Source organism: Brassica oleracea, chromosome C8 (genome assembly GCF_000695525.1).
Source record: "Brassica oleracea var. oleracea cultivar TO1000 chromosome C8, BOL, whole genome shotgun sequence".
Classification (NCBI taxonomy): domain Eukaryota; kingdom Viridiplantae; phylum Streptophyta; class Magnoliopsida; order Brassicales; family Brassicaceae; genus Brassica; species Brassica oleracea.
Window position 1 is genome coordinate 5,905,400 of NC_027755.1, and position 16,594 is coordinate 5,921,993.

Consider the following 16,594-nt stretch of genomic DNA (forward strand, 5'->3'; position numbering starts at 1 on the left):
GAAGATTACATGGAGGAACGAGCCATAGAGTATCATGCTCTTTGCTCAGAAGAAGATAGACTTCTCCACCATTCCTATAGGAATGCACCGTCGATCGACAGAGGATACAAACCATCGATCGACACTCATCATCATCAAACCAAACGCGGACGCGAATCGACCGACGCTGCCTACCACACATCGATCGACAATGGAGTCGACCTTGCATGAGAAGGAAACTATTTAATAGGCAGTTGGGTAGATGATCACTATCATGAGAGCTTTTCAGTTGAGATAGCAATATCTCAACCACGCGCCGACGAGCTTCATGAGGGCTTCACTACTGAGGAACTCCTCAACATGCAAGAACGTGACGAAGAAGACCAACATCGAGCAGAAGCTTGTGGGGAAGGAACACGTTTCAGCCGTCCTTTAACGAGAGCTAACTGCCCGTCGATCGACATCAACATTCCATCATCGATCGACAGCCATCCAAAACCACCATCCACTGTAAGCGAAAAAGCTAAACATAATAATAACTATTTAACACATGATGAGTTTGTTATTTTCAGGGACCCAGATGGCTATGCAAGAGTAATGGATGGACATGCACTGAAAGTATCCAGAGAGGACATTGCAGACATCCTTCAGATGGCTAATGGAGCAGCGAATCTCTTCGTGCAACAACGCAAAACCCCAGAACATCAGAAGAGAGTTCCGACCACATCCTACAACACATCTGGTGGAGTAGATGATCGCTTTAAGCCAAAGTATCGACAACTTACTCGACCATCGATCGACAGCAGCGTCCCACCATCGATCGACAGACGCCCAGATTATGGAAAAGCGAGCTACAACCCTGATGGAATAAGGAGATTCCACTGGGGGAAGAAAGATGAGTATGGAGTCTACAGAGATGCGCATGGACATGCACGAGGTATAGATGGTGACATCATCTATATATCCAAAGATGACATCAGAAGCATTCTGGAAAGAGCCTCAATTGATGAGCAAAGCTACATATGTCTTCCAGAACATGCAACATCATTCACAAATACCAAGTTAGTACCAGAGATCTATACTAAAGATGAGATAAATGAGATAGTCTATGGATTCTGTGGAGCTCAAGGAAACAGCGAAGATGAATTCCAGATGAAGCTTGATGGTGTCTACTACCCACTGAATGACATCATTAGTTGGTTGACTGCATGTTTGGAAGAGATGAGGCAAGACATAGCTAACATGTAGACACATCGTGCGGCCGAAGAAATCACACCACCGTCGATCGACAGATGCGTCTCAACATCGATCGACACTGACCCTTCACCATCGATTCCAAGAGAGTCCAAACCAGATTCTTACACCAAAGCAGAACTTGATCAGATAGTACAAAAGATCTATGGAACTCTGGGAGCTTCAGAAGACAGACTCGACAAGAGATGTGACGACATCTATTTCCCATGGAACAACACCATCAGTTCTTTGACTTCTCAGATAGAGGCAATACAGAGGGAGATAGCTGGGATTCATATATACATCGCGAGTCATCTGGAGGCATCAACATCGATCAACTGACGGATTGACACATCGACCGACAGTCACAACTCAACATCGATCGACAAAGCCAAATCAGAAGACCGAGGAGAGCTAGTACCTAAGGTGACATCCGATAGGATGAGCCATGGAAAGGAGATCTCAGACAACGCATACGCCACACTCATAAGGAACCAGTTACAACTTGAGAGTCTTGGAGATAGATTGCAGAGTATAGAGAATGCAACTGCAACAATGCATGACAAATGGCGCAGAGGAGATGAAGCAATGAGAGACTTCACTGGTACATGGTTCAACAGAAGCAGAGAGGAGATGGAGATTTGCTTCCCAGCAAATACTAGCCTTCCACCTTACTAGCCAAAATCACCTCCAAAGTCAAGCTAAATGACTATAACAAAGCGATGAGTAGGAGGCAATCCACTATTAGGTAATAATTAATTGGTTTTTATTAATTTAGTATTTATTCTGGTTTTTAAATTTTTGCAGGTCATAAAAAACAAAATAAAAAGATCCGAGTAGACGATTGCCAAGAGTATCGACCGACGAACCACTGCCGACATCTATCGACAGAGCATCACCTGCAGCGACCGATGACAACACAATTACATAGATCGAAATCTATTCTAGTCTAGTATATCGTTCTAACTTGTTACATTGAGTCCTTTTGCTTTAGTTATTCACATAACTCCGACTGAATTTACACTGGGGACAGTGTAGTTTAAGTCTGGGAGGGGATGTTTGGTGATATTAGTTTATTTAATGAGTCTTATTTAAACTATTTTCAAATAATTTTTATCGAGTCAACAAAGGGGCAATGAACTTATTGATTTTTCTTATTATATAACCCCATTCTAGACTTACTAGTTGTAGATAGCACTAAGATACTAAAGTGGATCAACCTGTCAACAATGTTACACTTGCTGAAAATGTTTGAAGAAACCAAAGCTTACCTCCAACCTAACTGAGCTCACTTTGATTGTCTTGGGGCTTGGTATACATGGGACCAGATTCTTCAAACAAGTCTGCAAGGTAAAAGCCTTGTGTAGAAATATTACCCTCCTCTCTCAATTTCGAATTTAGGTTTTTTATAAAATAAAAAATATATATATATAATAATAAAATAATAAATAATATAGTTAGAAATAGAAAAAAATTAGGAAAAGAATTCGAACATGACTTGGTGGCTACAACCATCAAGGCTTTTGATTCATAAGAATTCTATATGTAAAAGATTTTAACAGGATTTGGTGGCTACAACTATTAAGGTTTGATTCACAAAAATCCTAGGATATAGGTCAAAAAGAAGTGAATAGGATTTGGTGGCTAAAAAAAGAATTATTGTTTATCTGCAGGTCCAAATACTTGTTTGAGCATCCTTGCATCATGTGATCGATACTCCCAAGTTAAAGCCTACACTTTTAATTATGCAAGAAATGAGGTTGGTTGAGGGGATTGTCAGACAGGATTTGCTAAGTTGTTGACTCGGTGAACTTGGTTTCTAGACTAGGATATTGTATAATGTGCTTCTAAGACTGGGAATGCCTAAGGTGATGATTATGAGTTTTAAATCTGTGAGTCCCTGCTATTTTCAAAACCCCTTTCAGAGAGACTGGCTGTATGTTTTGCTTGAGGACAAGCAAAAGGGTAAGTCTGGGAAGTTGATAGGCCATGGATTTGACCCACTTTTACCCATAGTTTATAAGTGTTTTAACTACTATTTATTATATTCTAAAGTCTATTTTGTATATTTACAGGTTCATGAATGATTTGGAGTAAAGTGATGAATTTGGAGCATTTTGGAGATAAAAGGAGAAGACATCCGAGCTGGCAATCGAGCACGACCATCGGTCGACATTGAAGAGAAATAATCGATCGATGTTCACATCGTGACATCGATCGACAGTGAGTGCGCAGAAGCCCGTTTGGTCCAAGCCAACTTAAAGCCGAAGACTTTACCAAATTATAAGATTACCCCTGACGAGTTTTAACCAAATACTTATAGTTTGCCAACATGTTAGAGGCAAAGAGTGCTTTCTTGTTCTCTTGTTTTTCACAGTAAAAGGTTTTAAGGTTTTTTCTAGGATTTTAGGAGAGTTGGAGAGAAGATCCAGAGAGATTTATGATTGGAACTCCATTGATTCTTACTTTAATCTCATGCAGTTTTATTATCTATTCCTTGTTGTTATGAATTGCTTAGCCATGTTTGAGTAGTTCTATTGTTAGGTTTAGGGTTCAAATACGTTATGAGGGATTAGCCCCAACTATAGATCGCTAAGTTGTGATATTCATCATTAGGATTTTCATTAATGCATGTTTCTAGATTAGCTACCTAGAACTTGCCCTCAGAGTTGTAGACACAAGTGATAACTTGCGTCTGACCCTGAATCCGTCCTAAATGAGCTAGAATTGTTAGAGTAAGGCGAAAGCTGATCTAGGAAGCCTAGTGAGCATAATTCAACCCGTGCGTAAAGCTTAACTTCACGCTCGTCGATCGATATTCCTATAGAATAATCGATCGACAGCGAGACACTTGTATCGATCGATATTCCTTTAGAATCATCGATCGACACTAAAGTCGTGTCAATAGACAAACCTAGAAAGCGAACGCCGATCGGTTTGTTGTTTAAGAGCTTGAACTCTATAATATTATGCATACAACTAATAAGCACCTATAAGATTATAATCCTGATTACCTGAATAGAAACCCTAAGTCTAGCTACTTTAATTAATTGTCTTAAACCCAATCAATCAACCGAGCAACTACCTTGCTCACAACCTACTTAGTTACATTTTAATCATTATCAACCTAGCTTAATCACCCTGATTAGAACTATTAGGTTCCCTAGGTTCTTGTGGATTCGATCCCTAAGTACTACAGCAGAACCTCTTATTTGAGAAAGTAATTCACTCCTTAGGATAAATTGAGTGAGATCACTTAACCTTATAAATGTCCTAAAGTTCCGAGAATTCTGGCTGAGGTATTAAGGATAAAGTACCTCACCTTAGGGATTCAGTGGAGCCTTAAGTAATATATAAAGGATTAAGGTCAATCCACGTGTAACCAATTAATTTTATATATTGGTGAACTAGTTAACAAATATCCACATAACATAAACATATAAGCCTTCCGACATAGAGAAATAAGTGATCTAGACCATTACCACATCAGCATATTTGCAAGTAAACAAATGATTATGAAAAATTTCATCAAGAACATTGTATGAAAGTCTTTGCGAAATTCTAGTAAAAATTTGATCAAGTCCACTGTGACTTTATTACAGAAAGTACAATAATAAATTCATTTGTTAAGGTTTCATATCAGAGATACCACACTCATTTAATTGGGATAAGTTCTATCGAAACTGAAAATCATAAATCACGGGATGTCCTTATTGTATTGTTTATGTATCTCTCTTAGCTTGGGAGCTGTTAGAGGAAGAGGAGCCATCACCACAGTTTCCTTCTAGCTCAAAAAACGACATCAGGAACAATCATGTTAAACGAGGAAGAGCTTGTTGCGTTTGAGGAAAGACCAAAAAATATATGCACACCTAACCATGATATAACATTACTCAAATAGACATTTACAAAATATGTCATACATTTGCAAGTTTCAACATTTGTACAACCCAATGACATCCACTTGTACACATAAACTTCACTATCTGCATGTATAAAAATCAATATGTACACCAGTTTACAAATATCTACGTGTACACATAAATAGTAATACCTAATACAGTATAACATCTTTAAATTAATACTTTATAAATTAATATACACTAAAAACCTTTATAAATTAATATAATTTTATAGTCCTAAATTGAGGTTTTGATTCAATTCGTATATCGATAAATTAATAATCTCTATAACTTAATAAAAAATTATAGTCTGGGTGTATTCCCAACATTATTAATTTACAGATGTTTCACCGTATTTAGTAACACAATAGACGTGAGTGGGACACTCGAACTGCCAACAAGTTAATCCAACTCGGATATTAGTCAATGGTTCATCGTGGATTAGTTTTGAATCTTCTTTGTACAAAATTCCGATGAATGTATTCAATATTAATTTAGTTATGGGATAGTTACTTGTAGAGTGTTTTAGTATGCTGGGAAATCGTTGTGGTTATACTCCTCATAGCTGGCTTCAAATCAATGTGAGCGTTTTTTTTTTGTTTTTAGTCACTAATGCCAATATCGTAATTGATTCATCTTCTTCCTCCCTTTTTCTAGGGTTACGATTTTTGCATAAAATTTGGGAATCTTATCTCGTTTTATTCAAGAACGAGATGAAAGATAACCTTGATTCATTTGACTTGTTCTTAATTCTTTATTTTCTCTTGATCTGAGGTTGAGAAATACCAAATTTAAGGTTTTCTTGAAAATAATTGGGTGATCATGATTGTTCAAATTTTGGGTGTTCATTAATTGACTAAGATATTTGCATGAAGTTAAACATAGGATTTTTGGATTCTTCTAGAAAAATAAGCAAGGAACGATGAAGAAGATGAATTATCTTAAGAGTATTTAGCTTATTAACATTGGATTAATCTGGACCATGTTAAAAGTACGAAAATAGATCTAATGGTTGAAAAACTAGACATGTATATAAAATGTGGGAAAGACGATCTTGGCCATTGAAAGGAAGGATAAATGTGTGGCAGAGGTTGAGTCCCGCCACTTGTGTAAACTGTATATTTAAGACTAAAATAAGTCAGTTAAGGATCAGCTACAAGGTTGAAGTGTCCTTGTAGCAGTTAATAAGAATCAATTGCTCTAGTACTCCTGACGAAAAAACAAAATTCTCCAGTACTCCTCCCTTTTTTATTAATTTATTAAATTTTTATTTGAATAGAAATTTTTTGTAAAAGACAACGAAACTAAGAGAAAGTTAGAAAATTACAATCCTACCTCGGACTATCCAAACCCGAACCCAACACTGACCCACAAAATCAGATTCCTAATTCCAAAATAAGTTAGAATTTCTGAATACGCTTCCTCGAAAGGTTTCAATGTCTCTCACTCATTCTTTCTCGACCGTTTTCTCTGCTTAAATTCTCATAACCCCACTCAATCGCTAGCGCGAAAAGAATCAAAACCCTAATAATGTTGAATTGAGTCGATCCAGACACGAAAGAAGACGGGGCTAGTAGTGTAGTAGAAGAAACCGCTGTGGTCACATGTGAAACCGGAGAAGTAACTGGGGATGAGGTCGTAAACCCAAGCGCCATCGACAAATCTGTCGACCCGGAAACTGAGGATTCTCCCCCAGATGCAGATGGAAACGAAGAAAATGCAAGTGATAAAGAGGAAGAAATGGAATCCGGGGAAGAAGAGAAGGAACCCAAAGAAGAACAAAAGGAATCCGGAGAAGAAGAGAAAGAACCCAGAGAAGAAGACAAAGAACCGGGAGAAGAACATAAGGAATCCGGAGAAGGAGTTGAATTGTTGTCCCGAAGAAATGACGAACAAGCTGAAGAGATGGGGGAGACCCAAGCAACTCGACAACATCAAACTGAGTCGCATGCAGGGATTCCGCATGCAGAGGTAAGTAACTTCTAAGGAATTTGTAGAACTTTGAAAACTTGCTGAAACATCGTCTGAATCTTATTACTTTAAGATAGTATAACTGTGTAAAACGAAGTGAAATTTGGAGTAAGCGTAATATTGAGAAACAAAGTAACTTTGGAGAACTTTGTATAACTTCAACTGTATCAATTGACAAAGTTTGTGAAAGTAAGAAAAACTTCAACTTTATGATTGTATAAGTAAGTACAACTTTTGTGAAACTTATCTTATTGTTGATGGTTGTAACATTTCGCACGTGATCCGGTTTTCACATCACTGCAGCTTGAAGATAACCAAGGCATGCTACCGCTGAAGTTGCACTTTACTCCAAGCCAGTATCAAAAGGGTTTTAAGCTTTCAGGAAAAGGTTACATCGACATGGCGCTAAGAAATATACAATTAATCCTGAAACATAAGGAGGTGGACTGGTTCATAGAGCACCCACAGTTCCAACATTTCTTCCATATAAAAAACCGAAAGCAGAAATGGATGGGAATATGGATTGCCGTTTTACGTTCAGCTTCGACAGCGAAGAACAATGAGTTATGGTTTATTGTTAATGGCGTCCAAATCCGATACTCTCTCACAGAATTCGGACTTATCTCTGGACTATACTGCCATGAGTATCCCCCGAACCATGAGAGGTTGGATGGTACATCCTTCATGAACAATTATTTTGAAGGGAAATGGTTACATATGCTGACGTGGAGAAGCAGATGTTGGCAATGAAAGGAAAGCCAGCTCAGGATCATCAGAAGATGGCTGTTATGTACTTCTTAGCCAGCATCCTCGTCGGAGGCCGAAAGAGTGGAGAGGGAGCAACACCTGTGGACAGTTTCTTACTGACTGGTGTTGATGACCTTGATGTGTGCTTAACGTTCCCTTGGGGACGGTATGCATTCGAACAAAACTTGGAGGATGTATCTAGCTTCTTGGAGAAGTGCAAGGGGGTTGTGCCGACGAGTTGGGTATTTACAAGCTTTCATGTTCCTTATTCTCAAGCTATTCTTGTAGTTAGGATAGTAAATACGTTAATCTGATGTTATGTTAAAGTTGTTGTTTGTTGTGTGTAGTTGTTGGCCTTTGAGGCAATTCCAAGCGTGAGGAAGCATTTCCGAGAAACTGTGAAAACTGCACACGCTGATTGTCCGTGGATGTGCAAGATGCAGTACAAATGCATAGGTGGAACGAAGGTATACAGTCTGAATGCAATGAATGGGAAACTTGGTGAAACTAAGGTTATTAATGTTATATCATGTTATATTTGTATTTGAATTAAGCAGAAAATAAGTAAGTTTGTATTATTTGCAGCCACAGGATATTGAGAGTATATTAGTAGCAACAGCAGCTGAGAAGGAAATTCTGGAAAGAATGGGGATGGACAAGGAAATTTGTTGGGCCGATGACGACGATGATGCAGCAGTTGATGGTTGGACCAAGATAGTACAAAAATGGAAGAAACAAATTTTCTTTGAAGAATAGTTCAACATCGATGTGGCTGCTCGTATAGCTCCGGTTGAAGGTCCCACCATTCCTGCTATTGGAGAATCTGCTGAGGCTGATGCAGATTCGGTGGAGGCTCCTGATGTTGACGCTTTAAAAGAGCTCGAAGGTCGGCTTATGAATGCAATCCGAGATGGTTTGAAGGAAGTGAACAAAAAATTTGAATCATTGGGTAACCAACTAACTCTTCTAGAAAAAGAAGTGATGAGCCTTGCGATGAGTGTTCCCGATGCTGCTGGTGTTCTAGATATTGCTAAGCAAATGCAGAGTGAACATGGTGAGGGTAATGATGAGGAAGATGGTAGTTTGTAAGGATAATGACATGGAAGAAGAGAGTGGTTCTAAGGATGATGACGAAGCAGAGATGTATGCGACGGCTGAGAAGTTCGAGATATCTGAGAAGGCAAAGAATGATGTCGCTAAGGTTGGTGAGAAAGAAAAGGAAAGTGGGGATGTGCAAACCGAGACAACGACTAAAAGAGGGGAAGAAAAGCTGATGGAAAAGAAGGGGGAGGTGTTGCGAAAAAGCCAAAAGGAATAAGCGCTAATGTGAGGAGTCCCATTGTGACAAGAGCCCTTAAGGGGGCAGCTGCCCAAAACAAGGAAAGTGCCCAGAAGAAGGCAAGTGCTCCGAAGAAGGCAGGTGGCCAGAAGAAGGCAGTTACCCAGAAGAAGACGGCCAACAAGTGAGGTAAGCAGAATGTGTGAAATCCCTATGTGGTTGTGCCCTTAATAATGTGACAAGTATGTAGTTTGTATGACTTCCTTGAATGGGTTTCTCCTTGAATCCACGTATGATTGTGGTTTGTTGAATACTTAGGACCTATGTTATTCATGTTTTACATTCAACTTCATATTACTTCGTGAAATTAGATAAATTCGTGAATGCGTAAAGTATTTTCAACTTCGTATAACTTAGATAAAGCAGGTGAAACTTTTACGAAATTTCACTTTCGTATTGGTCTAACGTAGTGAAACTAGAGTTATTCGTGAATTAGTAAGGTAGGTGAAAGTGAAAGTGAAAGTTTGTAATAGAGTACTTTCAACTTCATATAACTTCGAGAACACATGTGAAAGTTTTACAAAATTTCACTTTCGTATTGGTCTAACTTAGTGAAACTTGAGATTAATTCATGAATGCGTAAGGTAGGTGAAACTTTGTAATAGAGTACTTTCAACTTCATAAAACTTCGAGAACGCAGGTGAACGTTTTACAAAATTTCACTTTCGTATTGGTCTAACTTTGTGAAACTTGAGATTAATTCGTGAATGCATAAAGTAGAATAGAGAGACATCATCCATAACCATAAAAAGAAAGACTGGGACATGCAAACAACGTAGAACGAGATTACAAAGCGCCGACACATGTCATGGACGGGTAAGCTTATCCTTAAGCTCAGCAATCTCTGCAGCCATCTTATAAACACGCTTCCTTAACTTTGCAACCTCTTCCTGGACACCGAAGACCCATGGTTGACGTAAATGGAAGCCATCATTCTACACATAAAACCAGAAAGTATCAAAATTTGCACATGAAACCCGAAAGTATACATTAATTACCTCAAAATTTATGCAAGTGAAGTATTTTCGCCCTGGTAAAGTATCAAAATCGGTTCGATACTTTGGATCCCGAGACACCTCGTTGATGATTCTCCCCCCGCAAGGGCAGCTGGTCGGGATCCCGCACTCCACATCCACCACGAACCCATGCATTTCGTTGGGTGTCTTTAAGGCCTTCATCTGGTTGTGCTCCTCGTTTGGATGAGTCATGATTCTGGGGTTGACCTGAGTTACTGGAGCAATTGAAGAAAGTATGAATACGGTTCGGAAAAGAAGGACAAAGAAATCTATAGAGAGAGAGAGAGAGAGAGAGAGATGTGGCTGAATAAATGGGACAAAAAAAAAGGGTTTAAATACATGTCTTCTTCGATTCCGCATCGATATTAGGGAGAGGGAAATTTTTAAATAAATGAGTGGGAAAATTTGGAAAGCTGAGCAGAATAAATTTATAAGGTTAAAGTTTCACATGGTTTGTAGTTATACAAAAAACGTTAGAGTTTTACTTTCCTCTTTTTTGCAATTTTCTTAGTTTTATTGTACTTAGATGATAAATTTTATGGTTATACCAACTATATTATGTATGAAATCTGCATTTCTCATGGGATCGTGTAGAAATAAACTTGATAATGTGACATATAAAAGTTTTACAATCCCAGAAGGTAATGCCTGAGAAAAATACATATCATAGTAATGTATTTACCCGTATTTCATTCCCATTGAATACAAAATGTGATCAGGAATTTTAATTTTGGCGTTTAGTGTGATCCGAAATTTTAAATTTTGCATTGAAATCATTATCAAATGGATAAAATATAAATAAGTAATGTGATGCAAAGTTTAATCTAAATCATCAGTTACTCTAAATCATCAATAATATAACGAAGGTTTCACCAACTTTTACAGTCATATTTCCAACCGAAGCAACATGACGGGAAAAGTTGCAAAGTTTAATCTAAATCATCATTTACTCTAAATCATCAACAATATTCACCAACTTTTACAATCATATTTCCAACCGAAGCAACGTGAGGGGCAAAGTTGCAAAGTTTAATCTAAATCATATAACCCAGATTTCACCAACTTGTCAAAAGTTTTCATGTGTTCCTTGAGTCCCTTGAGTTCCTTGAGTTCATTGAGTTCCTTGTGATCCTTGAGTTCCTTTTGTCCCTTGGTTCCTTCTGTCCCTTGTGATCCCCCCCGAGCAGTTGAACCAGCGACCCAAATTCCTGTTAGGAACGTACTTATTGGTACGGGGCCCACGTTCGCCAACCGAAGGAAACTTTTTTTCCTGAGTTCTTCCCTTTTTTCGTGTACTCTGGCGGTAAGGGACACTGTTCAGCGATATCTTTTGGAACCATCCATTCAGACATATGAGGGACTAGATATATAGTCCTTCGATACGCCAAAGCCCACACTTTAGTCAAGTAATTAGGCGAGATTATATCATACATGTCACTCAACTCTAGTGGTCTATCATGCTTCAAACACTTAACGTCAGCGCCTATTGAAAGGGCACATGGGTATCTATCTATATCGAACTTCCTGCAGCTGCACTTTTTCTGATGCAAATCAACAATATAAGTCTTCCCGTCCTTTCCAATAACACTGTATTCAAGCTCAAAAGTGTTTAGCGGAGTCACTATGAGTTTTTGACCTTTCGGTACTCTTTTATGAATTTTGTTTTCCACAAAAGGAACCAATTTTCGAGTAGACAGTCCGGCTGCTGCATCCTTCATTTGTCTGTTGAACCACTCGGCCATTTTATCAATAACTACATCAAGCATAGGCAGTAAAGATAACTTTCGTGCATTCTCAAAAAGCGCATTCAAAAACTCCGCACAATTAGAGGTGTCTATGTTGTACCTTGGACCGGGGAAATGGGGAAATGACATTTCGCCCAATTTTTAACATCGACACTTTTATCAAGATACTTAGAACATGATGGATACATCTCCCTAAACTCTTGATACTGATGTTCAAACTCAGCCTCTGAATAAATTTGTGCAACTTTCCTGAATTGTTGTGCAACCTCTTCCTTGCCCTGTTTGACATGAAGTTTCACATTGTGTGATATCTACCAGATTCAATACCCATGTTTAGCCATCGGATACACTTCAGCAACGGCTCTTATCAGGCTTGGACTTCTGTCTGAGACAAACACCAACTCAGTCGAATCCGGTAACAGTTTTTAACGTTGTGAAAAACCATTTCCAACTTTCATTTTTCTCCCCATCAATGACAATAAAAGCTATAGGATAATGGTGATGGTTTGGATCCTTAGCAGTGGCAATAATAAAAACACCACCTTCAACAATCTTCAGAAAAGTTGCATCCACAGTGATGACTTTCCCCGTGTACTAAAACCCTTCAATGGAAGCTCCCAACACAACAAATAGGTATTTGAACCTTTTTTCTCCATCTAATAAAAAACTTGTTTTTGAATCCGGGTTCACCTTCTCGAACATACCAAATAAGAAGGCACTTTCTTGTATCCTTCCTCAGGACTACCACGCATATCCTCAACATCTTGTTTTTTTCCTCTCCAAACCGACGCATACGACACTTCCACACCCAATCTCCTTTGCACCAGTCCGACAAGGGTTTTCGGAGTTGGTGTCTCAAATAGTCCCGGATAATCACTATGCACGATAGCTGCAACACATCTTGGTGTAGCTTTCCTTTTGATTCCAGTACTTGAAGTTGCGTGAGAGCATGAATGCATCTTTATGTATGTTCTAATCTAGAACGCTTCAGAATTCCTTATCCTCGTAGCTCTCACAGCCCATTTACAACCTTCACCCGCTCCCCGACATTTCACTACATATCGACTGTTATCCGAGTTCACGATACTGATTCCAAAACTGTTATGCTGTGATCCTCTATCAATTAAATCTTTCACAGCTACTTTACTCGGAAATTCTTGAAACATCTCAAAACCCAAACCATCTTCCCACTCAGTAACCGCTGGAGGAATTTCTTTTGCAACACCTTGCAGTTCAACATAGTCAGAAATAGCACCAATACCCGTAGAGTTATCAACGTTACCCTCATCGTTCACGCTGTCCCTGTTATCCAAACCAATGCCCCCTTCGTCGGCCTCTCCATCCACAACATTCTCCACCTGCTCAACCCCCTTTAGAAATCGTTACGATTCTTCAATGGGAGTAAACAGAGTGAGTGCACCTGGATTACCTTCAACTTCGGGTAATCCACTCGGAAGCTCACTATAGTTCCCACCATATGATCTTTCTTTCTCAACTCTTGATTGTTGCTCCGTTGTTGGAACTATTTCCATTTCTTCGATGACCTCTACATGCAAAATACTTATTCTTCCCTCTTTATCCACTGATGCCAAATACACAAACACATCTTCATCATCCAAAATATATGATTGCATCTTAGGTTCTACTACCAGTGGAATGTAACTCAGTTTCAGACTCTTCGTACACGGATAAATGGTCATCTTCTTGCATATCCTCTCCTTCAAAAACGAATAAGTGATCTCATCCAATGATGATGTTTTAAGGGATATACCAAACAAACGACAATCGCTTGGAATCCATTCATAATCATCTCCAGATTTCGTATAGTGTCCCTCATAGTCAAAGTGTATGTTTGTAGCCATTGTCTGTTTTACAAAACAAAAAAATCCATTCAAAGTTAAACCTAGTTATATAGTTATGCTATAAAAGTTATACTAAGTAATACCTTGTTACACTTTTTGTAAGGGAGTAAAGTTTCACCTACTTACACTTTTCTAGTCTAGCCGTTTCCGATAATATCCTAACAGGATTCATAATTCGCAGCTTTGATTCCCGACATTCCCTTCAAATAAGTCTGGAAGGTAAAACCTTGTGTAGGTAGATTTATCACCCTCTCTCTCTCTATTTTTGAAATATATATATATATATATATATATATATATATATATATATACATATCTATAAGAGATTTATTAGGAAGAGATTCGAGCAGGACTTGGTGGCAACCACCATTAAGGCTTGCTTCCCAAGTGATCTTAGGATATATGTCAAAAAGAAGTGAATAGGACTTGGTGGCAACCACCATTAAGGCTTGATTCATGGAAGCCTGTCCAATTTTGGTCAATGATCTTGCAAATATAAGCAGACTTTGACTAAGAGAGAAAATCAGTAGAGAGAGAGGATAGGAACTAATGTTTTACCTGAAGGTCCAGATGCTTGTTTGAAAATCCTTGCATCCTGTGATCGATACTCCAAGGTAAAGCCTGCACTTTTATTTATGCTAAGAAATGAAGTTGGTAGAGGGGAATGTCAGACAAGATTTGCTAAGTTGTTAGATAGGTGAATTTGGTTGCTAAGCTAGGATATGGTATAATGTGCTTTTGTGATTAGGACTTCTTAGATGTGGATTGCAATATTGTAGAGCTGATGATTCTAAGTTTCAAATTGTGTGAGTCTCTGCTGTTTTCAAACTTCTTTCATAGAGACTGCCTGTTTGTTTTGCTTGCGGACAAGCAAAAGGGTAAGTCTAGGGGAATTGATAGACCATGGATTTGACCCACTTTCACCCATGGTTTATATGTGTTTTTACTACTAATTATTATATTATAGAGTTTATTTATTATATTTGTAAGATCAGGAGTGATTTGAAGATAAGTGATGATTTTAGAGCATTTTGGAGATATTTGGAGCAAGCACCCGAGATGACCATCGAGCTCGACCATCGATCGATATTGAGGAACAAATATCGATCGATGTTCACATTAGAACATCGATCGAAAGCGAAGCGCGCAGAAAGCCCGTTTGGTCACAGCCGACTTGAAGCCCAAGTCTTCACCAATTTACAAGATTACCCCTGACGAGTTTTAACCTAATTATGTAAGTTTTGCTACCATGTTAGAGGCAAAGTGCGCTTTCTTGTTTTTCTAGTTTTACTATTATCAGCAAAAGGTTTTTAGGATTTTGATAGATTGGAGAGAAGATCCAAAGTTATATTTGTGATTGGAACTCCATTGATATCTATTTACTATTCTAATGAAGTTTTCTTACCTAATTGCTGTTATGAATTGTTGGGTCATGTCTGAGTAGTTCCATTGTTAGATTTTAGGGTTTAAATAGGTTATGAGGGATTAGCCCTAACTATGATTGCTGAGTTGTGATAATAATCATTAGGAATGTCATTAATGCTTAATTCTAGATTAGCTACCTAGAACTTGCCTTAGGATTGTTAAATAAAAGCGATAGCTTCATTCTCATCCTGAAACCATTCTAATTGAGCTAAGATTCTTGCTAGAGTAAGGCGAGAGCTGAGCTAGTGAGCTTAGTGAGCATCATTCAACCCGCCATAAAGCTTAACTAGAAGCGCGTCGATCGATATCCATATTAGATAATCGATCGACGGAGTGAAAGGTGTAACGATCGATATCCCTATAGGATAATCGATCGACACTTGCTATTGATCAAACACGCTTGTTTGGGTCATTAGATCTAATTAATAGACAAGTCCAGAAACGCGAGAGCTGATTGACTTGTTATTTAGTAGTTGAGCTCTACATTATCATGCATGCAACTCATTAGGCATCTGTAGGATTATAATTCCAATTTTCCTGAATAAAAACCCTAAGTCTAACTATTTCCTTTTAAGCACCAAAACATCAACCAATCAATTGAGGAATTACTTGCTCAACAAAACTGCAAATTTACATTTTAATCATTAAACCATCCTACTTAATTTATTAGGTTCCCTAGCTCCTTGTGGATTTGATCCCTAAGTATTGCAATTGAACCTTTTATTTGAGAGAGAGTAAATTCACTCTTTAGGGTAATTTGAGTGATATTAGAAAGTCTTCTCATGGATTAGATCTTAAAAATAATTTAAAATTTTTATAAAAAATATTTTCATCGGTTAAAATTTGAAATCATGTAATAATAAACATTTTTCAATGATGTAAATTTAGTTTATCTGAAATTGAATTATTTTCAACATAGATGAGTGAATGTAAATTGGTTCATGAGTCATTGGTTTAGGGTTTGGTAACATATGTCATAGTATTGCTGGTATCTTTAGGGTTAGATTTGAAATCTTATCTTCTTCTTTTCTTCCTTTTTCAAATTGACCTATATATGTTTAGTAACTATCTAGTAATTTGATTTAAACACTTTATAAGTTTTTTTTAAGTTTAAAAAGGTTTTCTTTGCATAGTTATTTAATTTTAGGGTCTAGAAGACTCACAGAAACTTAAAAAGAAGTCTTCCGACACATCGCGCCTAAATTTAAGTAAAATTTATGGTTCCTGCCTAAATTTTGGAATAATTTAGGTTTTCCGCCTAAATCAAAGTCTTCCATGAGTCTTACATAAGTCTTCCAGAAGTCTTTTGGGTCGAAAATATTTAACCTAATTGGAATTTTTGTCTCCTTATATAAAGAAAATTTACACATTCTCT

At 37.9% G+C, this 16,594-nt stretch overlaps 2 protein-coding genes across 2 annotated transcripts; one reads left to right on the forward strand and one right to left on the reverse strand.

Annotated features, from left to right (window-relative positions):
- The first annotated feature begins 6,999 nt into the window (after nucleotides 1–6,999).
- Nucleotides 7,000–8,921, forward strand: LOC106308542 (uncharacterized protein At3g43530-like). The gene is made up of 5 exons (XM_013745696.1): nucleotides 7,000–7,085; nucleotides 7,789–8,074; nucleotides 8,180–8,299; nucleotides 8,418–8,535; nucleotides 8,617–8,921. Exons 1-5 carry the CDS (start codon nucleotides 7,000–7,002, stop codon nucleotides 8,919–8,921), a joined length of 915 nt encoding a protein of 304 aa, XP_013601150.1.
- Nucleotides 8,922–11,410: 2,489 nt separating this feature from the next.
- LOC106308543 lies at nucleotides 11,411–12,061 on the reverse strand. Its single transcript, XM_013745697.1, has one exon. It carries the CDS (start codon nucleotides 12,059–12,061, stop codon nucleotides 11,411–11,413), a length of 651 nt encoding a protein of 216 aa, XP_013601151.1.
- Nucleotides 12,062–16,594: the final 4,533 nt, after the last annotated feature.

Excerpts from the sequence above, each read along its gene's own strand:
- LOC106308543 (XM_013745697.1), bottom strand. The coding sequence starts at position 12,061 with ATGTCATTTCCCCATTTCCCCGGTCCAAGGTACAACATAGACACCTCT.
- LOC106308542 (XM_013745696.1), top strand. The coding sequence starts at position 7,000 with ATGACGAACAAGCTGAAGAGATGGGGGAGACCCAAGCAACTCGACAAC. Across the intron at positions 7,086-7,788 it reads CAGGGATTCCGCATGCAGAG|GGAAATGGTTACATATGCTG; the intron begins GTAAGTAACTTC and ends ATTATTTTGAAG. Across the intron at positions 8,075-8,179 it reads GGGTTGTGCCGACGAGTTGG|TTGTTGGCCTTTGAGGCAAT; the intron begins GTATTTACAAGC and ends TGTTGTGTGTAG.